This window comes from Dromaius novaehollandiae, chromosome Z (genome assembly GCF_036370855.1).
Source record: "Dromaius novaehollandiae isolate bDroNov1 chromosome Z, bDroNov1.hap1, whole genome shotgun sequence".
NCBI classification, from domain to species: Eukaryota; Metazoa; Chordata; class Aves; order Casuariiformes; family Dromaiidae; genus Dromaius; species Dromaius novaehollandiae.
In genome coordinates this window covers 1,605,864-1,632,463 of record NC_088132.1, presented here as the reverse complement: position 1 = coordinate 1,632,463, position 26,600 = coordinate 1,605,864, and the positions used below count along the sequence as shown (strand labels likewise).

At 40.8% G+C, this 26,600-nt stretch overlaps 1 protein-coding gene across 2 annotated transcripts in view; it reads left to right on the top strand.

The window, feature by feature from the left end:
* PAX5 (paired box 5) overlaps window positions 1–26,600 on the top strand; it is a 175,433-nt gene that overhangs the window by 65,406 nt on the left and 83,427 nt on the right. For both annotated transcript variants that reach the window (XM_026099391.2, XM_026099390.2), the window contains exon 7: window positions 22,228–22,357. In XM_026099391.2, coding sequence (XP_025955176.1) covers window positions 22,228–22,357 — 130 coding nt within the window. The remainder of the gene's footprint in view (window positions 1–22,227; window positions 22,358–26,600) is intronic.

Sequence of the window (26,600 nt, the reverse complement as noted above, 5' to 3'; positions counted from 1 at the left end):
TCATGGACTTAAGAGAATTGCTTGCTACTAACAGCAGGTAGTTCCCAGGCTCTTGCTGATGTTTTCCCATTAATTTCTGCTAGAGCTAAACTGAATATCAGTTCTTATATTCATTTCTGAACAGAATAGAGATATTCTGGGTTTAGATAGAAATCAGTAACCTGACTAACATATGCTAATATGTTATGACAAGCAGTATATGGCATGCTGCTCATATTCATGACATACAATACAGATCTGGATCTAGAGATAATCTCAGACAGATGAAATTTGGATAACTAATAACATCCCTCCCCAATATCTAGTAAATGGGGGAAAAAAAGAAAAAATACACAAAGTTAAAAAATGACAAACCTCTATTTTAGAATGAATTGATATAGATAGGTTCTCTGAACTGAAGAACAGAGAGTTGTAAATCCTTTTGAAAATGTTCAGTTTTTACTTTTTATAGCCCAGAATGAGCCAGCTTTCAAAGTGGAAAGTTTATTTTTCCATGAAAGAAGCTGTGTTGGATAGTGTCCACAGGAATACAGCTGGTGAGAGGGCTGAGGAGTATAGTCCTCCTTACAATATTTAGATTTGATCTTCAGGAATAACAGGAAAAAGTCCAAGATGATGCCAAAAACTATGACTCATTTTTCTGACTTTTATGTGATTCATTCATTTGCCTCAATATAGCCCTGATTCATTCACTTGAAAAATACAGTCATTAGAGAAGCAGAAAGGAGGAATGGACTACAGGACCATATACTTTTTCCTGCTGCTTGGGATATGAATTTGTTACTGTTCCCTAATAGACATGAACTTTGGGCAGGCAGTGACTGCGGAGGATTTTCTTATAACATTAAAACAAAAGTTACTCACAAATGCATATATGCTCAGAATGACTACTGCTTGAATTTCATAACCTGCCATTCCAAGGGAAATTTTATTACTCTGAGTCTTGTAATGAAAAATATAGAGCTAATATTTATTGATATTTTACTAAAACTTTACGTTGTCCAATAACGCTGAACTAATTCATGGATATATTTGCATGTTCAAAGTCAAATTTCTTCTTGATCTACCACCTTCATAAATGTATTGAGCATGTTAATACAAGTTGTTAGTGATAGCCTATGCAATGCAAATGTGATAAACGAAGAGTGCATTAAAAAAGCACAACAAATGAAAACAAATGCTAAAATTGAAAAAAAAAAAAAAAGACTTCAGCACAAATCTGTGACCTCTGCAGACACACCTCTGTGTGTACATGAGCATAAAAATAGATTGTGAGAATCCTGCTTGGTGGCTGACCAGGAAGGTGTACTCACAGCAGAGTGTTGTTTGGTAGTCTGGGACTTAGTATCCCCTTGACACTTGGGTGCAGTAATAAGAAGCTAAAGGTGGCAATCTGTGACAAACAGAGTACAGAATAAAATGCTCTGCCTGTGGCTGAGTTATCCCAATATGCTTTCTTACCTACCTGTTAGCAGTAAGGTACTGAATCCTGTCTAAATCCAGTGGCTGCTGATCCCTGATCCAATGCCAGCTGTGGTCAGTAGAAGTCTCCAGGTGACTTCTTATCGGATGAGGCTATGTGATGGCTAACACTTGCTTTTTACTTCTACATCTAGGCTGTAAGAGGATTCTGATACTGTGCAGCTTTGTACACTTGAAAGGCTGGTGAGGTGCAATATTAGCCATCCAGTGTATGGTAGGAGTTCTATGTCCTCCCAGAGAGCAGACATATTCTCAATTTTCTTCTTTTATTCATGTGCCCCAATTTTTCTTGCCCGTGGAAACTGGTAGATTAGGGCAAGTAGTAGCAGGAATAAACCCAGGGGAAAATAAAAAGCTTGAAAAAGCAGTTCTACAATTTTTACAGCTGTGCCCCCTTCAACTAAAACTATTTTTGATTCTGTCTATGGCTTTATTGGTGGGAGGGGAAAAAAGCAGCTCTTAAATCCAGCCAAAGAAAGCACATCAGGAGAGAAAAACCTCCCCATATTTACTCTCAGTAGACTATTAAACAACACCAGGCTATTAATTTGGCTTTTGAGTCTTCACTGAAACCCATAAAAGTGCACAGTTGTCAAATGGAGTTCATTTTAATTTCCTTTCAATCACAGTAAATTATTCAGGTGATAAATCAGCTGGGGCAGCCTCCTGGCTGTAATAGAAACCCTAATTCCTGGCTAATTATCCAGCCCATTGCTGCCAGCAGATCAATACCACTACAAAATGGAAAGGGCTGAGGGTCTGTGGTGGACAGGGTGACAGAATGATGGCAGCTGGGAGTGGTGACGTCCCTATGACCCCTTCTGAAGTTCAGGGGTCACAAGAGGTTAAATGGTGCAAAAAGGTTCCCTATCACCCCCACTTTTCTTAAGGGAATGCATCCCCTCCTGGTCACTAACATATGCCAGGAGCAGTGATGGTCTGTAGAGGCAACTGTAGCTCTGCTGCTCACTGCTGGTCTTTCTGACTCTCCTTTTGTTATTGTGCTTTGCTGGGCAGGATCTGGTTGTGGTGCATCATGTGGAGAAGCCTCTGTGTGCAGTCAGGTCAATAAGAGAAAGCACCTCCTAGATTTCAAAAAAAGGGTGCAGTGCAGTGGCTCATTGCTCAGCTGTAACACCGGTATTTCCCTGTGAAAGGGAAACAGCTCTTTGGAAACTATGCTTACACTTATTTCCATCTCTCAAGATGGAAATTGTTCAAGAGCTATATCATGTACAAAGGCCTTCAAGCAGAGAGATGATGTTCCTAATCAGGGCCTGCAGTTAAGGGGGCCATCATCTTCCCAGCAAAAATAACAGAGCTATACTGTAGAAATATTGGGCTGGTGACACTGACAGAACAGAATCCTGGATCCTAAATGTCCCAGGGGCTCAGAGTTCTGAATTTTCATTGACTTCTGGAAGTCACGCCTTCAGCACGTGATATCCAATTGCTTCGTGTAGGATCCCTATTCCCTTTCACCATCAGTATGATTATTACTTATTCAGTTACAATTATGTTTGGAAGGGCCAACAGGCAGTACAGAGCTAAGTGCTTTGTACACTTACTGGCTATGAAAGAGTAACTTCCCTGCAGATCTTGCTATCTAGAGGGACAAGACAGATAATGGATTGGAAAAAGAAAGTAGTATAATCTGCAATGCACATCAAGAGATAAAAGAAGTGTTCAGTGACTTCTTCATGGTATCACAGGGAGGCTGAAACAAAGGCAGCTGAATCCGGTTCTGAAGTCTGAATCTCATGTCCGAACTCGTCATCTTTCTATTCTGCTGCTGGAGAGAAGATTGCCACACCTCTTCCTTTGGCTCTGCTCTGTTTTAATGTCAAGAAGAAGAGATACCTGCCACAGTATTTCTTCCTGCTGAAGGTTATCTTTAATGAATAAAAAGCATTTTCTTCTAAAATGGTCAAGCTCCCTTGACCAGCACCTCCCATTCACATCCTTGTCTCTCTACCCTCTCTTACAGATAGGTTTTTGTGCATGAGATGAAGCTTCTGAAAACCGTATAAAATTCCCTGTGTGTTGCACCTTGTTGTGACATGTCATATTGAGTGGTGACAGTCACAGCAGTTGGTGTGATATGAAACAGCATAACAGCCTGATATATTGCATGACAATGGTGTTGTGACGGCTCAGAGTTTTCCAGGGAAACTAGAAAGACAGAAACCATGTATCTGGTTATGTCTATCAGCATCAACGCTGCCTATCCAAAGAACACCCCGTGACTTGCACAAACACACAGGGATGTCTGTAATAGGGGTTGTAAATGACATGTCTGGTCTTCGAATAAGCAAAGGAAGTGGGAAGAAATCCAAATGGGGTAATCTAAGACATATCTACCCTCTGCTTCCCGGGGGAGAGCAGGAGATATGCTGTGTCCCCAGCTGGGCTAGATGTCACTTTTTGTGGGGGTCCTTCCAGTTCATGAGCCTGTGGACAAGAAGTCTTGCTACACCTTGTCCTGAACTAGTGTGCAGTATGGTGTCGGAATTGCTCTCATAAACTCTCCAAAAAAGTATCTGAAAGAGGAAGGTTTTCCCAGATGTTTGTGTTGCATGGTGTGCAATATTCTGTCCACATTGTTCTTCCTAAGTATAAGCAGCCTGAGTTTCATTTCACTTTCCTTGATGCGCTAGCACAGTATGAATGTATTTATTATTGTGTAAATACACACACAGGCTGTCTGTTTTCTCTCTGTGTCCCTTTGTTAGAACCAGACTGCAGTGGGTCAGAGTCTGAAGAAATAGAGAAAAAAGCAATCAAGAAAGAGTTACAGGGTTATGTCTGTATGCTTCTTCCTTCTCCTAGCAGCAAAGTCTGGGCAAATCCTTCTTACTCAGTGTAAAAAAAACAACTGAGGGTTCAGCAGCAATGTCTGCAGCACAGGCTTGTGGTGATAGAGAGGTCAGAGTCTCTTCCACCCACAGCTCTGTAACTGTTCTCAGGAGAACTTGAGAGTGATTTCAGGGTGTATTTAAAAGACTAAAAAGCTCCCAGTGCCAGTTAACACTGTTGGAGAAGTTACAGTGACAGAGGCAGTCTCGGTTTATTCTTACATAGTTTTCCTCTGAGATTATTGCATCTTACTTCCTGAATATTATCACCCTTCTTGTATTGCTTTGCTTAGGGACAATGTATGAGTCAAATGGGGAAGAGTGGGGGTCCATTTTCTACCCTGAGGAGTCCTTGCTGTCTCCCCTCCCCACCTCCCATCCCCATGATCAGAATTAAAATAACACCAGTGGCAGAGAGCTTCAGGGAATCCTGAAATAGATGGATAGATAGCTCCTTCAGCAATTGTAGTGCATTCCCAATTTTTACTGCCCTTTTTTCCTTCTGACTGCTCTCAGATATCACCACATGTGAAAATATAAATTCTCAAGGTAAAAAAAAAAAAAAGACCAACCCTGCTGTGTTTGGAACTCAAACATCTTTTTTTCCCTTTGCTCTCTAAGTCTCTGTACTGATGCAATCAGGAATATTTTTCCCTCATAAGTGTTCCCTCTAGTTATCCTGCTAGTCATGCAGACAGAATTTTTATGACATGGTCAGAGCAGAGTAGAGGGCACAGTGGTCAATGTGCTAGCAAGCTGGTGGCTGCTACTTCCCAGTCATGCTCCCAGTGCTTCCACCCACAAGCAGAGCTAAACCAGGGAAGCAAAGGTCCAACATTTTTGACTGAAGGCGCTTAATATAAACAAGTTCCCTGGTGCTCAGGCACAGCTGTGGGCACTTCAGAAACTACAGTTGCCTTGAGGAAGTGTGTGAGGTGCTTTTTTTTCCCTTAGGCCCTGTGTACTTGAGGATCTGGGCAGTGCTAGCTCAAGTGGTGTTTGAAAACAGCAGGCTTAGCACCATTTCTGTTAAGTAACATAAACAGGGAATTTTTGCCCATCACCAAGTTTTACCTCACCACTTTGACACTCTGTGTATCTGAAATAAAACACCTCTCTCCCTTGTGCTCACAGAAGTGATGTCCCCGTCTTGAGGAAAAGGATCCTTTTAACGTGTGTGGTGTAGATAGCAGAGTTGTTCCTCCAGGTTTCAGCTATGTTGAATGGCTTCCTAAAAATGCCCTGATGTTGCAATGTACTAGTGAGACTGTGGGAAAGGAGGTATATGCAGCCCGCAGTCTGAGCTTTACACCAAAAGTATAGTGAAGACAACAAGACACAAAAATGGAAGTGATCTCTTACAGGAGACCTCTCACTGCTTTTATAAGTACTGTACAGAAGTGGGTAATTTTAGGAAAACTTCTCCCTCTTGTTATCTCGACAGAAGTATCCACATTTCCTTGAAATTTGGTGGCTTTCTTTTAGCAACTTTAGTTCTTTGTTAGTCTTCTGCTGATAAATGACAAATTTTTCAGTTTAGGGAGAGAAATCAAGTCTATCAGTTCAGCAGGTTTTAAATAAAAAACATAACTCTGTCTTCAGCTGAGTCTTTCTTCCCAGGTTTCATATCATCAGTAGACATTTAATTGAAAGTCTGTCATTTCAAAACAAGTCATAGACAGAAGCCAGGCAAACAGTGGACTCTGCCCATGAGCTGAAGGAGAGCAGTGAAATACTGACCATCTAATTTTCAATATCATTTCAAGGTATAATTTATGAGTAAGGTGAATAGAATTATAAATGCTCAGGAAGGAGGAAGATCATCCATGCAATTTATGGTATGTATGTGATGTTCCACTTGTGTAGGAAAAAAATAGATATGGAACTGCCTTGGAAGTGGTTTTCTCAGTGGAAAAAAACATCGTGTAATGGTATCAGTAAGCCAGAATTACGCAATAGCTAAATGGACCTACTTCTTTCCACTGTGTTAATACTATGAGAGGGAAAGAAGAATCTATGAATAAACACACTTGCCCGTTGATTTGTTCAATAAGGGGCCTGCTACAGATTAAATTTAAATGGAAGGGCTTTGCACTGGGACTTGATGAGTGGAAACAAAATTTCTTTTCTTAGTACCTGGTGAATGAGTGTATCCAATGGACTCTGAACATAACTTTGCAATTATCGATCATTTGCTTTGAAGGCATCTAAATAGAGTTTCCACCCTCTGGTGTGGAAACCACTCCTGTTTTAAGCTCATTTTGTAGGCTTTATCTACATCTATATAGTACTTTAAGCAAGGAAGGTAGATTACTTAGAGTATATTCCCAACACAACTTGTGAATAATGGAGATCTTGATAAGCTAAAAGATTGTAAAAGGAGTCAGGATCTTCACAGTGATGCCTGGTAGCAGTACAGGAGACAGTGGGCAGTGTTACTTAAATGGAACTAAGAGTGGTTCTGCGTAGATATAAGGAAACACTTTTTTACTTATGTCAGTTTTCAAGGCCCAACTGGTTAAAGCCCTAAGCAACCGGGTCTGAGCCTGTAGCTGACCCTGCTTTGAGTGGGAGGTTGGACTAGAGACCTCTGGAGGCCCTTCCCAACTGGAATTATCCTATGATTCTATGATTTCCTGCTGCTTGTTGTGTCATTCCAGCTTTTATGATGTGACTTAGTGAAACTTTTGTACAGTTGCAATGGAAAATGTGAAAAGTGTAGCTGGGGGTGCGAGAGCAGAGACTAATTCACACAGTGTATAAAATGAGATGAGGAGCTATCTGGGATGAAGGTCCTTTCTCCATCCATTAACTGTACTGCAGTAGCAGCCTAAACAATTAGCTCAGAGTAGATACTGGATTTGCAGAAGAATGCCATTATTTTGGAAATACTGTCTGGTCTGGGTTGGTGATGATATCATTTGTTCAGCAAGGATGTGAATGAAACAACCCACCAAAATAATTGTATGATGACCACAGAGCAGCTGTAGAGCTAAGCCACTTCCAGAAAAAAAAGCCAGTTTCAAAAATCTTCTCTAATTATCTGAATAGTGGCTGCTTAAAAGTCTGGTGACAGCAGAATTTGCTGAAATTAAAAAAAAATTTAAATCTGAAATGAAAGAAACTCTTATGTTAAGAGAGTGGCTTAACATGTTGGAGGAAAGTTTCAGCTCTGCTCCTCTCATCTTGAGAATATAATTAAATAACAGCAACCACAAAGAAACAGAGGTTTTCTTTGTTCATTCTCCATATTGCAAGAGTCGGCTCCAGTTTCAGATCTGACACTGACTTCTGAGTGCAGTCCAGACAAGCTGCATACAGACACATGTTCAAAGAGCTATAGGATAATTAAATATTCAACAGAAGTTGGAAGTTAAGGTGGGAATGAGGGAGTATCTAAGGCCATCTTTTCCCTTTGCAAATTTTCCTAATCTTTCTATACCCCAGTTTTTGCTATCTGTGAAGTGGGAATCATCTACCTTGCCTTCTTTACGGCAATGTTGGGAGAGGTTTAGCCTGGTTACCTCTATGGAGTTCTTTGGGATCTCAGAAATGTATACAGGGGCATGATTTAGGGGGCATGTCTACAGTTTGTTGAAGTAATGTGGTCACTTTCCAAAAGTGGTGCTGAATGGTGCCAGACAGAAAAAAACGCATTTATCAAGTACTCTATTTGATGAGGAGTGTTTGACCAATTATAAAGACCTGGTAAAATAATTAAAACACATAATTAAAGCAAAGATAAAATTAAAGTAAACAAGAAATTGTCATCAAATTATGTGGTTGATGAATGTTTTTCAAGTATTGCCAAGCCTTGAGGTTTTGTTGAAATACACTATTGGGAATTTGTCTCAAAGCCACAGATGTCATAGCCACATTTTCATTAAAGAGAACAGTTTTTCTCTGGTCCTTGTGATTATAGAGAAAAGTTTGAAAATACAACCCCAAAATACACTGCTGACATAAAAAAAGAGGGCGGAAGAGCAGTTGTCAGGGTGGTAAAGATGTCCTGTTCATATAAAACAATGGTATTCCCTTCCAGTTTTCTGAGGCTGTTTTCTGATTATGTTTTAGTTTTTGTATCTTTAAATACGCCTCTGAAACACCCAGAGTTCTTCAGTGTAGCTAACACTTAAGCAGCAAAATGATGATTATTACAATAGTAGCATCTCTGGTTGATTCTGATCTGTCTTTCTAAAAGAAAATGTTTCACTGAAACTGAAATGTTTCATGTAAGCCTGCTATCTTCGATGGCATTTTTTCCACACAGACTGTGGGTGTCATCCTGCTTGTTGAGGTGCAAAGTTTCTTTATCTTGAATGAGCATTCTATAAGTAACACATTCTTTTGGCAGCCTAACTCTGTATCACTGGCCTTAGGGGTATTTCCCACCAGTCCATTGGTTTGGAGGACTTACCACATAGCTCTATGCATTTCTAGGCTCCTCTATCTCACGTAAAAGAGTACTCAAAATGTTTTTGTTGTTTTGTTTTCTGCATTGGTGTGAAAACATTTTCTGACATTTCTAAGTTATTTCTGTGAAACAGAACAGTCATACAGAAAGGTGTGGTAGGAAGAGTGTCATCTGTAACGTGTGGTCTCTTTTGGTATTTAGCCCTTATCTTCTGTGGATCCAGTCTTTTTATCTGTATAATAAAGACATTATTATGGAAGGATTTACTTGATGATTATCTCTTAGACAACATTTGTGAACTACCTTCAGGTAGTTCATCTGAAAGTGTTACAAAAATACAAATATTATTTTTATATTTCTGCACAAGTCATCTCAGGCATAAGAGCAGTCAGTGCAATGGGTTTAGAACCTTTGCAATACTGATGTAAGCTTCATAGAGAGTCCCTGTGTGCCTTCATACTTCTGCTAATATTCTCATTGGGGAAATACTTGACAATGCTGCTAGCTGCATTTTCTTTTATATTGTTGCATACCAGGTGCTTCAGTGGAAGAGGCAGAGCCACCATAATAGAGGATTACACACGCTTTCTCCTTGTATGGCTGAAGTTGTTATTGTTGTTGCTAAAAGTGTCTAATTCCTTTCTGAATCCTAAGAAGCTGTGTGCTTCAGTAACTTCTGGTGACAATGAGTGGCATAAAGTGATTATGTGTTGGATTTCGTAAAAAAAAAAATCTGCTTTTTCCATCAGTGCTGAATGCACTACCTTATAATCTAATTGGGTTCCATTTATCTTTGCATTATGTGTGGAATGCTAGAGACTTCTGATGACTAATTATTTGATGAATTTAGCCTAGTTTTTTGTTATTGTTTGCAAACTGTACACAAATGCTTTATAAGTGGAGGAATCCCTGATGTTTTCTGAAGATACATGTCTGCCTCTGGGCCATAGCACATAGCTTTTGAAAGGTCTTGTCATTCCCAAGTACAGGCAAATCTGCACTGAGGTTCTCAGTAGCTTCAAATAACATAAATTCTCAGAAAATTCAGTAAAAATTTGATCCCAGATGTGTCAGAAACCCCACTCAGTGCCTCTCTGCAATTTTACACAATCTGGCCTGTAGTGCAGGCTTCACTTAACTTATCATAAGGCATCAGAAAGTCTAAGCCAGTTGTGTAGTCTCCTTGTACAGCCAAGAGAGAGATATTCCTCCTGAGCTATCACCCTCAGTGTTGGCTAAACCAAAGAGCCCAGGGAACGTGTTTGCTGCTGTGTTCTGGGTAGATATGAGCAATGGGAGGGGGAATTGTCTTTGTCAAATCTAAAAACAGGCTACAGTGAAAAGATGAGAGCTCAGAGAGGAGAGGTGGATGGGTGGAGAAAGTCAGGTATTCTGTGAAGACGTCTGTAAGAGTTAGAGAGGGCCTCACTGAGACAGGAAGGTGGGTAGATGTTGTTCACAGCAACCACACAAAGCAATGGGGGGAACTCTTCCTTGAGAGTTTTGTTTCCATTTCCTTCAACCTGAGGTGACAGCTAGTCTTCTGCAGGCCAGGATTTTAGTCTGGTGTGGGGGACACATGTCCGAAATAGATCTGTATTTGTGGGGTGACTACATGTCACATTTGATACTGTGAGAGAAAAGAAAATACTGAGGTGATCATTTAATTTGTATGGGTGGGTGAGAGTATTTAAAGAGAAGAGCGTATGGGAAAGGAAAAGGAGGTGAGAACAGCTTTGTCTGAATCCATAACAAAACTGAGAGGAGAAAGTGAGGAGGTGCTTTCAGAATGAGGAGGAAGACCAGGAGAGGACAAGTTACAGGAAGTCAAGGGAAAATAATATTTCAAGAAGAGTGTATTTGCATAATTGACTGTTGAAGGTGACTGAAATGTCAAGAAGATTAAGATGTTATGCTGGTTCTAAGCAACAGCTAGGAAGAAGTTCCTGTGGACTTTGGCAGGAAGTTTCTGTATTCTTCAGTAAACCAAACTAAAGAAGTGCCGGGATGAAAACTGTAGGAAGGAAACCACGCAGAACTTGTGAAAGCACATTTGACCAGCAGAGGTTGAACAGTGGTAAGGAAGGCAAGTGAGATCAAGAGTATTTAGTTATTTTATTCTGTATCATGGAAGAAGCTAAAGGATATTTATATGTGAGAAGAAAGAAAAATGAGGTGTTGGAAATAAATATATGAAGACAAAACTTGCAGATCCTAGCAAGATCAGAGATGGGCTGTCACCATTTTTACGCTGTCACTGCTTATTCAAAAGTTTATTATTTGCCTACTGAGAGTGGAAACTGGAAATTATATCCAACAGTGACCTTAATTTGCTGGAATGTATATCTCTGTTTCCTTGTTTTAGGCTTTAGGCAGGCCTTTGCATAAGTTTCCATGGAAACCAGTGGGAAGAGAGTCTACTCCCCCCTGCCCCAACCAATGTCACTAGGACTTCTAATAAGACGTGAAAAGCTTGGTTGAAAAGGATCTCCTAGGAGTGTCTGCAAGGCTTTATTTTCTTCTCACCAGAATTTCCAGCAGAAATTTAAGTAGAGAGAATACAAAGGACTGCCAGACCAGGATTTGGCAGACTTAACTTTGCCTTCTTGTATTATTTTAGCTAGTTCTGTTGCGCTAGATATCTCATTAGGAGTCATGAATGTTTCTCTCTACAGATTATAGAGGGAGCCAGGTCTGACTGGAATGGCTTTTTTACCTCTCTCAGGACCTTAGGTAGCAGCTTGAATATGTCTGCCTCTGCTGGCCCAGTTTCCAAGCTTTATAAATAGGGATAAAATTGTGACCCTTCCTCACTGTGGAAGATGAGGAAAAAAACATTAGAGATTGTGGGATGCTCTCTTTCTCTGGGCTATGCTAATACTTCACATATATGGATCACAGTCCAACAAATCTCAAAGGATAGTGTTCAGCCAGCTCTAATAACAAGAAATGCCTAATAGGGGCCAGTAGTTTACACTGGAAGGTGAGCAGGAAGTCCTGATTTACCTCTTCTGTAACCTGTCATGTATAAGTCTTGTAGCAGGCCTTTGATTGTCTGTGCAACTTACATCTCAGTAGTTTTCACTTCTGCATTTTTGAGGACAGGCTGTCTGCTTTAAACTATGGAGTTATAACACTTTCTGACATTATTTTTCTCCTCTTACTGTCTACACTGAGAATGGAAAAATTACACAATGATGTGTGTGTTGGAAGAGAGGCTGGAATGTGGGAAGGTGAAGGAGGTTAAAAAAAAAACAGAAAATGAAACAGAGATTTGTATCACTTTCTCTAGTCGTGCAAAGATGTGTGGAGGATGTACAGGACGGCCTGCTCCAGATGGTTATCCTTTGAGATTGCATATATATATATGGCCACACTGAGCACAAAGTAGAGAGGGTAGCTCTGAAGGACACCTTCAGAGACCTTCCACAATACAAGGTAACTTTGGTAGCCTGGTTTGCTCATACGTATAAGCCTTGTGGACTCCGGCTTTCCCCCTTGGCAAGCTTAGTGAAGGGACGGGCAGTTTTCATTTTAAAGCATCCAGTTATTGTGATCATAGTGTTCAATGGCTACTGCTTCTGCAACCATCCTTTATTATTCTGATAGGCATGTTCATATATAGTCTGTGGATCTAGTTGCCTCCTTTCTCATCCAGATGACAATCAGGATAAACATGTCTAAAATCCCGTAGAAATAAAATCAAACTGACTGAGCACTCTCATTTTAGACAATGGAAGAGACTTCCATTATCTACCCCATCACAGTTACTGTTTACCTTATCTCCCCCATATTCTGCAGTATGGGCTCTCCTTGTTCTGTCCATGCCTTTGTTAAAATTGGTACACATTTCTGCTGTTTTACCATGTTTGCTTCACTATCTGTTCCTCCTTACTCAGGCACACAACTCCTTTGCTCCTTAATTCCATGCAGGCCTATCTAGTTAAGCACTTCGCATTTTAGTTAGAAATAACTGCTCCCCACTATAGTTAATTTTATTCTAGGTAATCTCTGAGGCTGGAGACAGGTCACAATTCAAATTTGAAATGAAATCAGTCAGTCCTACATATTCATGCCCAGGCACAGTGTATATTATTCAAGCCTTGTTTTCATTTAATTTGCCAGCTCTCCTTAAAAACAAAAGAACAACAATTTCAGCCACAAGTGCTATTGTTTCCTCTGCTGCTGTTTCATGGGGTTTTGTTGTGCATCCTGGGCAGCGTCTTTAGAGGGTGTGTGTATGTTTTGTGTGTGTGTGTGTGTGTATGTGTGTGTGTGTGTGGACACGTGTGATTTACTGGTCTGTGGAATGCCACATGTCTTTAAAATTACAGTGCCCATTTCCTGCTGAAATAATTTCTACAAAGAGTGGCTCCTATTACAGCAAGAGGAGCATGGACGTCATGATTTATTATTATTTATGGTCCCAGGCCCTTGTTTATGCACGATGGGTTAGGTGCTCAGGATAGAAATGCCATTATGCAAATGACATTGAATGTCCTTACTGGGCCTAAATAATTTTTGTGTTGGACGATTAAACCTCATCTGTTATTGATATGGGCTGCAGTCGGGCTATTAAAGAGTCCCAACAGTACTTACTCCCAGTAATGGGAAAATTGAGAGGAAGAGGCTAAACAATTGCCTCAAGTGTGCTGTGATTGTCTGGCTGGAGTGGAACATAACGAACCCCCTGAATGGAAATCGTGTTTACTACTTAGGGATAAATAAAAAGGGAGAACATGCAATAAATTACACTTTGTGATTTGAATCAGTGCACCAGAGAATTTGCGTACTTTCAATTTATTTATTTGCATTTTTTGGGGAGGGGTAAATACCAGAAGTAGCCAGGAATAATTCTTGCACAGTCCTCTGCTCTGCCTGGGGGAGGGGGCTGGAGAACCAATCTTTGCAGTGAACATGGGAGCTACATTGTCATTGTTCCTTTCTTTTTGACACAGCTGTGCAGTCACATTTTGATCAGTGTTGATAGCTTATGAATTCCAAAATTGACAAAATTTACAGAAAAATGAGGATAATCCATCTTCCTTAGCAGCCTGTCAGGAGCTGGCTATACTTCATAATCTTCAATTACAGATGCTATTTTCAGACATTTACATGCAGATATTAGAAGAAAATGAAAATGAGAAACAAAGAGTGAATGGAAACGCAGCTATTTGTATGTATAAAAGAAAAACAACAGGTAAATTCAAGGCATTTAGATTGGATTTGGGGGTCCCTTTAGAAAGGCTGAGAATGGCTGCTTCTGCTTATGCACTTTACTGTGAAAAAGTAAAATGTAGCATAGTTTCCCACATGCAGATGATCTGAAGGTTTAGGTCACAGGTAGGTCAGTTATTCTGAAGTATGATGGTAAATGTGTTCATGGCAGGGTGCACTAACTAATTCCCACTATTTTAGGAGGAATCTCTGGGGACTGGCACAGTTCTAATTGGATTTGGGTTAAAACGAAGCAGAACTGTGTTTTTTTTTTTTTAAAGATATATATTCTGTGAAAGGGAGATGTAGAAATATTCTGTTTAAAAGAAGGAGGAAAAAGGATTCTATGGTTGAAATCAAACTTTCATGCCTTTTAAGGGAGTAAGAGCCAAATGTCACTGAAAACAAAGGGAAATTGGAGTTCGGCTCCAATTAGCTGTGTAAATAGGTTTTACTCCAAAGAAGAAATAGTTTCAGTGATAGTGTTAGACAGAGCAGGAAATGTGATGTAAATTATAAAACAGAAGGGTGACTGTTGGGGTGGGAGCAAAGAGGCTTTGATATATAAATTTTCAGATGCATTTCCAATTCACGTCTAAGGGGGTTAAGGAGGAGGATTTTATAATGAAGTTTCCATTCCCATAAAATTTACGATAGAATAGCACCAATGCCCATACAGCTATACAAGGCACTAGGTTTCTGAAAAGCTGGAGAGATTAGCTGCTTTGGATTATACTCTTTGAACCATACCTAACGTTATAATTTTTTTCCCTTTGTGAACCTCACATGGGGGTTTCGGTGGAAAGCCTGCTTGGTGTGTACTAATTCTACTTTTATTTATTTATTTATTTTAAAGTATTACGACATGATGACTGGGCTATATTAAGTATGAGCTCTTCTAATGACAATGGAGATACTTTCTGTTACTATGTTTGGTTAGCAGCATGTTCAGCAGTCATAAATGATGGAGCTCCAGTGACCTGGAGTGTAGGGAAAGATGTGGGCTGCTTTATCCCAGGCTTTATTAATATTTCTGTGCATCTGCAAGTGATCAAAGAAGAGCCATTTGTCATCCTTTATGCTCTGCTAAACATCTGCTGGAAGGAGATGTTCCCTCCTTATATGTGAGGGGGATGAAAAGAAGGAAGAACAAACTTCTGAACTTGCAGAGGTGTTCTGGTCTCAACGTTTGCATACATGATGGGGGAACCTGCCTGTTTTCAGTATGAATCAGGTTTTGGGCACTTGTCTAAAACGTCCAAGGGCCAGCCAAAACAGGAGCATGTTGAACTATGCAGAGAATTTTCTTGCCACTGTAAACTTTGGAAGGCCTCAAGTTAATGTCTTTCCTAAAACTGGAAAAGAATTATTTTCAGCAGCAAAGGCCCTCTGTGCACCATTTTCATCTTGCTACAACCTGGTTTGCTTAGGGAGCAGGCAGCACACACTGTCAGCACAAAAACTGTAATCAAAACAGAATACTAAAGCATCCACCAACCTAGGGCTTTACTTTGACAGTTCAAGCCACTGTTATCCTGGACAAAGTTTTTCTTTTACTGCTGTGTCCCAAACAAGCCTGTTGGTCAGAAGGCATGTGTGCTACAGGTAGGAAAGCACAAGACACGCTGGTTTGTGTCTGCTTGATTTTTTTGAAGATGCGATTTGTGAAACTGAGCCTAAGGAAGAAAAAATGTGTGGAGTCCCACTGGATGCGATTTGTGAAACTGAGCCTAAGGAAGAAAAAATGTGTGGGGTCCCACTGGATTCTAGCTGCCTCTTTTTGATAGTTACTTGCCCCATTCACCAGATACCTCCTTTCTTTCTAAGAGGGAAGAGGGAGTAGAGGGAAATTTATCTATCTGCCATAGAGCCTAGATTGTAGTATTACCACAGGGCTAATCCCCTGCAGGCTACCATAATGGAGTCCTGGGGTGCTCTCCGTGAGTTTCCCACTTTAGTACTTCAGAATCAGTCTGCTTTGAGGAGCTGTCTTGTTCCCCATGGCACATCCATTTTTGCCTTCCATTTTTGGATAAAAGTTCAAATAAATATCAGAAAGAAAATTGCTATGTATATTGACCTTCCAGTGGATTATAGTTCACTAGAAAAAGTGCAGGGTGAAACAAATGGTGAGAGATCTCAGAATTATACTGAGGCAAGAGAGTTCAGAGCTTGCCTTCTGCCTGTGCTACATGAATTGCTCAAAAAAATGATAACAAAGTACTCTTGCACCCTTTTGTCCTTCATCTGCCTGGCATCTTCCCTCCCTACGACACAGAGTAACTTCTGGTTGTAATACATAGTGCAGAAGATAGGGTCAAGGGTGGGGCTACTATGGATTGCAGTTCAGCGAAGCTTGTTCTTGATGGTTGAGGTCATGTCTCTAAATGCACAGCTGAGAAACTGAAAGCAGAAGAAACAGTACAGGGAAGGGTGGACATTTTCTGTCTTCCACTGAAGGCTGTAGAACATATCCAAAGGTTGATTATTTCCTCCTCATCCTCATGTGCTCAGGTTCTCATGGGCCAGTGATAGGTGTTTGCATGGGGGGCATGGAAGAAGCTATTCCTGCCATAGGCACTTACAGGGTAATAGAGAAAGTCTTGTAGATCATGAAGGGTGGAAAAGTAGTATATGAAAACCTGTATTGTCCTGAATGCAGTTCAATACTTACTGCAGCTTCCTCAGGAAGACAGGTACATGCACTTCAGCCTTTTCTCTTAACTTTTTGAAAGTAGCAACTGGCACAAATATTCATGATAAACATAGCCTCTGTCTCAGGTTCCCATTCCATAAAACTGATGGGGCAGTACTTTCCTTAGAGAGAGAGGATAAATAATAAGCATCAAGTGCTCTGGTGTCCTCAGAGTACATCTTACACCATGTGAGTACAAACCACTGGTGTTTGACTGCCTGCACATACTGGTGTTCCTGGCAGTGTTTTTGTGGGGAAGTGAACTAAGGATGCCAGTGAGGTAATATTTACTGTCTCCATTTTTGAAATTGAGAAGATTGGATGTGAAATTTTAACCAGACTAGAACCCTCCTGTTTGTTCTCCAGAATGAAAGTTGGCAAGGAAATTACCATGAAGGCTCTCCTGTATGTTACAGAGGGTGAGTTACTGTCTCTGAACACAAACAGGCCATCCTTTTCATTGCCACTACTTGGCCTGCTCATCTATTGGGAACAAGTAGATGATGTTGTACATGTTGCAGTGCCATTTGCCCCTGAGTCATTCTTCAATGACTTCTGTCTAGCATCCCATCCTCCTGATCTTAGGTGGGATGGGGAAGAGAAAGCACACAAAGCCTCATGCTGCTACTCAGACGTTTATCCTTTTGTTTTGTCCTTCTCACTTTCTCCTTTTATATATTCTCCGTTTCACATGTCTGTATTTTCTCTCCTCCATGCTATGGCAGTGGTGCTCCATGCTGATGAGACAGTACGTGGTACAACCGCAGGCAATCATTTTTCAGGTAATTTCTAGGGTACTGAACACCCGACTCTTGCTTTTCCACATATCAAGCAGGTCGGGCTCTCCACTGTGCAGGGAGGGGCACTGTGGTTGTACCCGGGCAGAGTGGGAAATTTCTCTCCCTGGCTGTTCTTCACTGGAAGGCCGTGGTGCTAGCTAGCAAGTTAGAAGAAGACAAAGAACTAAAAATCTTAGATGTCTTCTGCTGCCCCACCCCAGAACAATTAGAGAAACATCAACCAATTAGTGGCAGCAGGAAAGTCTTTTTTAATAGAAGCCACAAGACTTGGGGGACATCACAAAGGCCTGAGAAAAGGCTGTTCCAAGAGCTTTCTGTTCCCTGAACTTTTTCTTTTTTTTCCTCACGGGATGTCTGGCAAGGACAAATTCTGCCTCAGGGCAAGTGGAAAAGAGAGGATGCTAACATGCACCTTATGAGACCCGCGAACAGAGAAGAAGAGATGAATGCTCAGAACGCTGCAAACCTACACCACCAGCAAAACTTATCATTTCTTTGGGGAATACTGTGAAATGATCAGCAATTGTTAGACTTTTGTGCCTTTCACTTTGCTGTTTGTGTACATCTGTATTAAACTCCAGAGGACAGGGAATGTCTTTGTGAAGTGCTGAGCACATGATAACAGAATGTGAGCTAATTGTGGTGATGATGATCTGTCCCCAGCTCTATCCACTGGAATGAATTCCAGATTGAGCCTTTCAGCTGATTTCATGAGGTTGAGGCTCTTCTGCTGCTCATTATTTCAGCTTCTCAGGTTCTTAGAGGGCCAGAATCAAGCTTCTGGTGATCCATCAGCTCATTGAAGTACCTCACAGCTTAGTGATAAGAGCCACGTTTTGCAGTAACATGCTACTTTCTCTTCCAAAACCATGTACCAGTCTCAGCTTGGCACAGGGACTGTTCCTTGCTATTTGCTATTTTATTTCTGCTAAGTCAGCATGATAGCAGGCCTGGCTATGTTTTCAACAGCAGGAGCTCAGACCACAGCAGTGGCTGTGACGCAGGTGTGACACAGTGAAGCAAGGGAGGCCTGCTGGGACACAGGGGATAAATCACTGCCTGGACCTGGATACCTGTGGCTATGGGGACTCGTGTGTGAGAAGGCTGCTTGTTAACAAGCTGCCCCTCAACCAGTGTTTGCTTCATATGGGTGCCTGGAGTAGCTATGGTCTTGTGCGTGGTTGGTATAGCCAGGTGTGGTCTCAGTTCAGTTGCTTGGGGGTGGCTCTGTAAAACTGACTGTCCCGGGGGTAGGAAATAGCTAGTAGCATGGAGGAAGTTTTTGTCATGGGAATGGGGAAGTGGCTGGAAAATCCCTGCAGTTCATTCTTCTTACCTCCTGGAAGAATTGCTTCTTGGGGTCCATAGGAAGAGAGGTGCAGTGTATCTCCAGTATGTGACAAACTACCTAGACTGAAAATATGGAGGGGACAGAAAGCCTTCACTTCTCACATCCCTTTATTTTGGAGTCCTCTGCCAAATGCTGCTTGAATATGGACTTTCCTCCAGTCATGTCAGTCTGCAAAAGCTGTCCCAAGGATTCAGGATCTGCGCAGCTGAAGGCAAATGAAATACCTGGAGCCCTGCCTGCAAAAGGACTGTACTGGTTGTGCCTTTTCATTCATCTTCCTATAACCTTGCTGAGAATAGTAATAAAGTGGGTTCTGTCTGCTTTATGCACCATGGTCATACTGTCAAGGTCACACCTTTCCACAAAGGTGCAATGGAACTTCCCATGCTAGGTAACATTAAGAAGCACTGGGATATCATCTTCCTTGCTTCAAGAAGTGGGTGTACTTATTTGTGCTAAGCCCTTGAAGCTTTTTGTTTCTGTTACTGAAACTGATAAAATCCTTTCAGCTTGACAAGCCTAGCTTGAATTTACTTAACGTAGTGTTTTCAGGTCATTACAGTTAAAATGAGAGACCTAATCCTGCTATAGTTTGCTCCAAGACCAGTTAGGAGGGACTTAAAACTGAAGAAAGATGTAAAGCTTTAACATTGCAGCCTGCTCTAAACTCTTAAATCTGGGGTTTTGCTGGCAGGAAATTGTATTGGTTACAGTTGTATTTGTGAAAGGAACTGGAGTCATACAGCTGTCTTTGCCTGTAAAGGGAGAGTAGAATTTCATCCACTTGCCTCAGGTCTGCATATGACCCAACATTTGGCATAAATGGATACTTTCCCTTATGCCCAAGCTATAAATTCATCAGCTCCCCCTTAGTAGGCATAAAACCACATTCATGCTCTGCCTATGGGAGGACTATGGACCAGAATATGTTAGGAAGCCCTGAAGAGATTTACTGCTCTGAGTATAGTGGATTTACAAACTTTTTTAGAGCATCAGGAATTAAATAAGGAATTATTTCCACACAGAATGGTGTGTGCTCTTTTCCAGATATCAGAAATAATAAACCACAGCCTAGCAGAGCAAAATGACAGCTTTTTTCCTCTGCTGCTCTGCCTACCCATTTCCCACTCCTACTACATCATCAACTGTCCAAGATGACTCTACAGGACTGCAGCCCTGCTTTTATTCATCCACTGTTTTTTTTCAGATTAGTGCTTTAGGGAGTTAAATAGCCCTCCTGTACAGTTAAATGTACATATGTATGTACATATGTATGCTCCCCCCAATGCAGAGGGGAAGTGGAGTTATAGACATGGGACAACATGGAATGATATGGGAATGCTGAAATGTATACAAACTTCTCTGCTCTGCAGAGCTGTAAAAATCATCTTGCAGCAATGGTAGAGACTGTAGGAAGAGTCTGAGGCCAAGAGACTGAGGCCATAGCTGCAGGAAGTTCGAGGATTGTAATACATAGAATGAAACGGGATTTCTTTAATGACAGTTTCTGATAGGATCTGGAACTAAATGGTTCACTAGAAAAAGGAGCTTTCTCTAGTTGCACTTTTAGACAGGAGAAAGGCTGGACCATTGTTGGTATCAGCCAGTAGGGGATGGTTGCTTGAGGATTTGCCCTAACCAAGGGCAGTGATTGCCAAGGTACAGAAGACACAGAGCTGAAGCAAAGGTGTATGCAGCACATTTCAGCAAGGAGTGTTAGAATAAAGGAACTGAGTGAAGATACATGAAGGCAAGGAGAGCTTCAGAAGAGGGATTTAGCTGAAAGGGCTAAAGAGTAGGATAAATTTAATGCAAAGCTTAGGGAGGAGAATAGGAGACTGGTCCTTGCAGAGAAGTCTTCAGTCCAGAGTACCCTGTAATGTGCATCCATGGGCAGAGTGAAGTGAACAGGGTCACTAGCAGCTATTTATGTTGGCAAAATGTATTTGACACACTCATTTGGAAGAGGTTTGTATGGGAGGTCATTCAAGATGACAGCAGGTACTTGTGCCTCATACAGATTGTGCCTGCAAGAGAAACATATTTTTATTGATATAAACCTGCTAATACGGGGCTATCAATATAAATTCTTCTGTTTGAGTAAGATCTGAGCAGCAGAGACACAAACAGAGATATCTGACCCTAAACACTGCACTGAGTATGTGGCAAACCTCAAATTGTACGCTGGAGCTCTTAGACACTTCCCGAAAAGCTGCAAAGATATTTACGTGTCTCCTTAGAGACAGTCACAACCGCTCAAAACATCTTTTGTTTCCCTCCCCCACCTTTTTTTAAAAAAATGCTAACGTTTGATTTGATGGCTTGAAAAATTATGGGGGCCTGATCTGCTCTGCATTACTTCAGCTCTGCATGGCCATTGCATTGACTTAGACTGCAGTAAATACAGTGGAAATCATCCTTAAAATTGTTATTTTAAGTTCATCTGTTCCTACTGCCTGTCCTTCACTTGAATAGCCCCTGGTTGTTATGGACATGATTACGATCTCACAAATAAAGGATTAAAACTTCAAGTGAAGATAGTAATAGAGGAAGGATAACTTTAAAAGGAAACTTCCAGTTTTGCGTAAATGGCTCTAACAATAAGAAATTCTGGAAAAGGCAAATAAAGATAAGCTTTCTGCCACATACATAGAAGTCCTTCTGAACATACAGACTGGCCTCAGCTGCTATAAATTGGCATAGTTACATGGACTTTTCCAAGCCATAGGACAGTGGCAATTTGATTTCTGAGGCCGTGTGCTCATTTACACTAACTCTGGCTAATGAGATATATCAGAGCTTCTTTAAAATAGTCAGATGATTTATTTTTAAACACATTTGGATTTGGAAATGATTAGCAAAAAATCCATCCACTAAGCAAACTCCTTTATTTACATGTGTTTCATTGCTTTTGAAGTGATGAGGAAATGCTGCGTTCCTAAGAGAAGCTGTGAAACTGGACACCTCACTTACCTCCTGCTCTTTAGTCTCTTCGAATGTAATCACTGGAATAAGGAGAATTCAAGTAAACTAGCATGAACAAGTATTCATGTCACTCTAACAGGCAAATAAGTTTCGTTCAGCTGTTATAGCCCCCAATTTGCTCCACAGAATTTCCTCAGTAAGGAAAGCTGTGTTACCTGTTGATTAGTTTAGCTTCTCTTTTCATAAAGAAGTCCATTTTGGTCTTCTCTGAGAACATTAATGATAAGCACAGACCCACTTATAGTGTATTTTGAATACTTAACAGCATAGTTTAAGTGTGTATTGCCTTTGAAATTGGCCAGTGTAACTGAACAAAAGGTTTTTGAGTTCTGTATTGCATCCACTTTTTGTCTACTTCTGTCATACAGGCAAAAGCTGTTGAACAATGACTTTATTATTGCTAAGATGCCTTTCGTTTCTTTTTCCAGGCAACTGAGTACTCAGCCATGGCATCATTAGCTGGTGGATTAGATGATATGAAGGCCAATATAACAAGTCCTGCTTCTGCAGATATAGGAGCTAGTGTTCCAGGGCCTCAGTCATATCCTATTGTAACAGGTAAGGGATTTTCAAAAACTGATAAGTGGTGTAAAAAAGTGTGTGTGTACATTACAGTGTGCTACCCTTTATGAAGGGATTGTGTCAGATGTATAATCATTCACTCAAAAAAATCTCTTTGTAGCTGTGTGACTTTATAGCAGACCAGTCAGAAGTCAGATATATGGCGTATATATGTATAATTGGTAAATTATGTATGTAAATGTAAACTTGAGCTAACAGATGACATGTCTCTTTTCACCACGACAGGATATGCCCCTCCACACCAACTCTATATCCCAAATACCAATGTACAAGTGAGAAGGAGAATACTTGACTGTGCTTTTGGGCTTTATTACTTGTTTTTCATAAAAGTGTCTGGCATTTTTGACTGGATGTTTTTATTGCATTTCAGACTGGATTGAATTTTAGATGCATTTCCTTCCTACAAATACCTGTGTTTTGGGTCAGTTTGGGAATTATAATTGTGCACTAAGGCTGAGCATTTACCTGAAAGGTAACTATTTACTCTAAGAACACAACATCATCTGCATTTCTTTAGCAGGCATAGGCTGAGCGTCAAACAGTTAGAATTTGCTACAAGCCTTGTATTTTAGTTATTCAGGACTGACTACACCACTTGGGAGGAGATTGCCCAAGTGGAAAGAAAATCACAAAAGTATGTCCCCCAGGATTTGTGTGGGAATTAGAAAGAAGGGCAAGGCAAGGAGGATGTCAGCAGGAGGTCTGGAGAAGAATGATTAGCTGACAGTGTTGGCTGTTTTAGCTGGAACTGCTGGCAAAGAAGTTCTGGTGGACCCAGCTATTGAGGGTCTCAGAAGAGAAGTTCTTGGATCATAAAGGGCAACTGTGTTAGCATCCGGTCTCTGGAGGAAGGTCGGATTGATCCAGGAGTTCCAAAAGAATGGACAAGTGAAGGTGCTACACTGCCAGCAAAGAATTCATTTATTATATAAACTCAGCTACTGCAAGAGCAGTCTGATATGCAGTAAACATACTTTATCTTTATGTTTGGACATCAAAGAGCAAAGCATGGTTCCTTCAGCAGCTAACATGAGCTCTTTCAAAGGCAGCTTATGAGGAGCCTTGTGTTTCTTCCTCAGATCCGGATTATGTGTACTTGTTATATGTCAGGTCTCTAAAAGTAACATGTATCCACAGCTGAAAGAGTATGGGAGAAACCGTTTCTTCCTCATCTTACTTTCCGGAATCACTAGTGATTTTCTTGTATTACTACTTCAGTAGTGTTTGGTTCTGCAGTGTAGAGCTGGCTGATGATATTTGTTAAAGCATGACTGACTATAGAAATGACTCTGCAAAGCTTGTTTTATATTTTACCTGAGTTCTTCTGTGACATTATATACACTTGAACAAAAGTTCTCGACGTTATATTTATTAGTTCTCATTGAGAGCAGAGAACAGTTTTTATGACAACAAGCCAAGAAAAAACCTGCCTTTGGTCTTAAACATGACAGGGCTATAACAAAACATGTGCCTTACAAGGCAGTAGGTATTTATAACTTTAATTTGATATTGCTGTAGAGTTTTTTAACACCTGCATTCATAAAACCTAGATTTACACGAGCATATGAAAAACATTTTAAAACCTATTGCTTTTTGATGTATTTTTTAGAAAAGATTGTCTGTTAGTATTCCTTCCTCCATAATGCTTGTTTAGTGCTGTTCAAACTCTAGAAGCACACAGAAGACCCAAACATTATCTGAGCCCCATAGTGCTGGAAACACACCATACAGGAAAGTCACACTCTGCCCTGAGGCTTTCATGCCTGGCTTATAGGACATGCAGATCTTCAGAGATAGAAAGTATAAGGGTGAGGCGGAGGCACTGCCTGGACTACTGGCGGGGACAGATACACAAACAGAAGGCACATCGTGGTCAATATGGAGTGTTTATTACCGCTGTGTCTGAGTGGGGGTTCCCCAGTGATTTCTTGATCAAGGCAATAATGGAGTGGGAGATCCATGGCACTGCTGAGCATCGGTCCAGGGTGAGGAACACTGCAGGGGAGTACTAGATGAAGTTTTTACGTACTATACACATGGGCAGTAAGGAAATTGAACTCATCCTTGTTCTCAGTTTAAAGTCCAGGTGCAGCACTGCACTGGCACAGGCTCAACTACGTGACTATGGGTCAACATGCCCTGTTGATGCTCCTTTTCCCATGAAATAGTCTGGCTAGCTTCCATCACCTATCTCCTCGACATTCTTCTGCACTTTCCCATACAGAAAGATAGCTTTTTGGTTGTTTTTGGTAAAGTGCCAGGCATGCAAGTGAAGGCACACTTGGTGATATAGATCCCACCATAGCTCTGGGCAAACTAGTCCATTTTCTCCTAAGAATTAAATGGCTTTTCCATTCTTACCTCTTTTTTTCACCCTGCTGCTTACCAAAGAGTTTTTCAGCTGTAAAAGTGAGGATAAATTTCTGCAAAGTATCCAGAATTCTGTGTCCAATGATGTTAGTGGCTTGATAGCTTGACCTTACTTCTCAGTGGACGTTCCAGTAGAAGTCACTAGATTATAAATATATTTGTAACAGCTTTGTTATCTGGAGACCAAGAGCTTCTGAAAAACTGGCAACTGAGTTGTAATATCCAGAAAAATCCTTTGGTGGAAAACATTATTTATTTTGAAAAGTCTTCTGGTTTGTGTAATGCAGAGCTGTGAATATGTATTGCACAACATTTTAAGACAGAGTGGGCTATCGGTATGCAGAGAGCTTTTAGGCTCATATTTCGGGATAAAGAACTTAAAATACAGACTCACAAAAATTTGAGAAACAGGTTTTATTGTGGCCAAGAGAAGTAATATAGTACTTTTGATAGGCTGATATCTACAGTTTAAGCTTCATCAGTTTTTATGAGAGTCTGGAGACAGTTCTGGGCTGTCATTTGCAAAGATACCTAAGTCTAGTTCATTTCATCAGTCTTAAGTCTGTAAGACATATCACAAGACACTTTAATGCAAATGAAGCTGAGAATTGAGGTCATATGATCACAGTCTTTCATTGTTCTTATTTCTGGGCCATGGTTTGGATAACAAAGCAATATCAAGAGTTGAGCTGCAAAAGATCCCCTATATAACTGTTGGTGAAAGAAGTAAGGTTCCCACTTCCTAGCATGCTGGCAGATCAAAACAGTGGAGATATTACTTGAAAAAAAAGGTACTGCTAAACATTGGCAGTCACGCCGGCATTTCCTGCTGAAATGTCTAAGGAAAATTTTAATGACAGTTCTTGATACCATTCTTGTGTTATGGACTGCCAGCCAAATACCTGATTTCTCTCCATCGTTTTTATGCCACATTAAATATTAAGTTTAAAAAAAAAATCCGTTTTCTTACTGCTTGCTGCCATAGTTCATAAGTGCTCTCTCCATTTGCAAGCCAATGACATGTGCCCAGCTCAATACTGCTGTAGTCAGCAGTTTCCAAGCAGTTCTTGATTGTTACTAATTACCTGCAGATGCATTTTCCCTGCTCTGGCTTGCTGATTTCAGTGCAGTAGCTATCACTTTGAAAAGACAAAGTAGCACTGAAATTGACACCTTCGTTTGGCTTTCCAATACCTTGCAGAGGGCAGACTGACAAATCCTCAGGCACCCTTGACTGCAGCTGGTGGGAGAGTCAGTTTGCATTAGCAACAGTGTCCAGGAGTGACTGTTGACCGCCCTTGCAGAGCCAGAGAAGTACATTTCATTTTAGTGGGATCTGACATGAACCCAATATTGCTCCATTGAAAAAAGATGCTCAACAAAGCCTCAGGAGTGGACTTTCTTTTTTGTTCCTCAAACAGATGTTTGAATAGGGGAACCTGGTCTTCTCCTATGCCGGAACTTGTCTGTCATAACTGTGCCTCCCTTAGCTTGCTTGCTCTTCCAAGATGCTGCCAAGGCATTGTCAGATGTGCTGGCTTCTGTTTTGATGTATTTAATGTATTGATGATTAAGAGGCTGCAGTGCATTTTGCAATTTACATGGTTACTTACATGCCTGTGCAGAGGAAGACTAAGACTCTGCCAAATATAGATAAATGCTTCTTTATTCTTCTCACCCTACTTTGGAACTACACTGCAGAAGGAATCTTATCTTACACATTCCTTCTTAGGATCAGCCTTGAAGGCAATGTCCTCATAAACCCAAATACATCAGCTTTTCTGCACATTTTATATGTATATCACAAAAGACAGAAGAAAGAGAACAAAACTGTGAGCAGAATCCACTT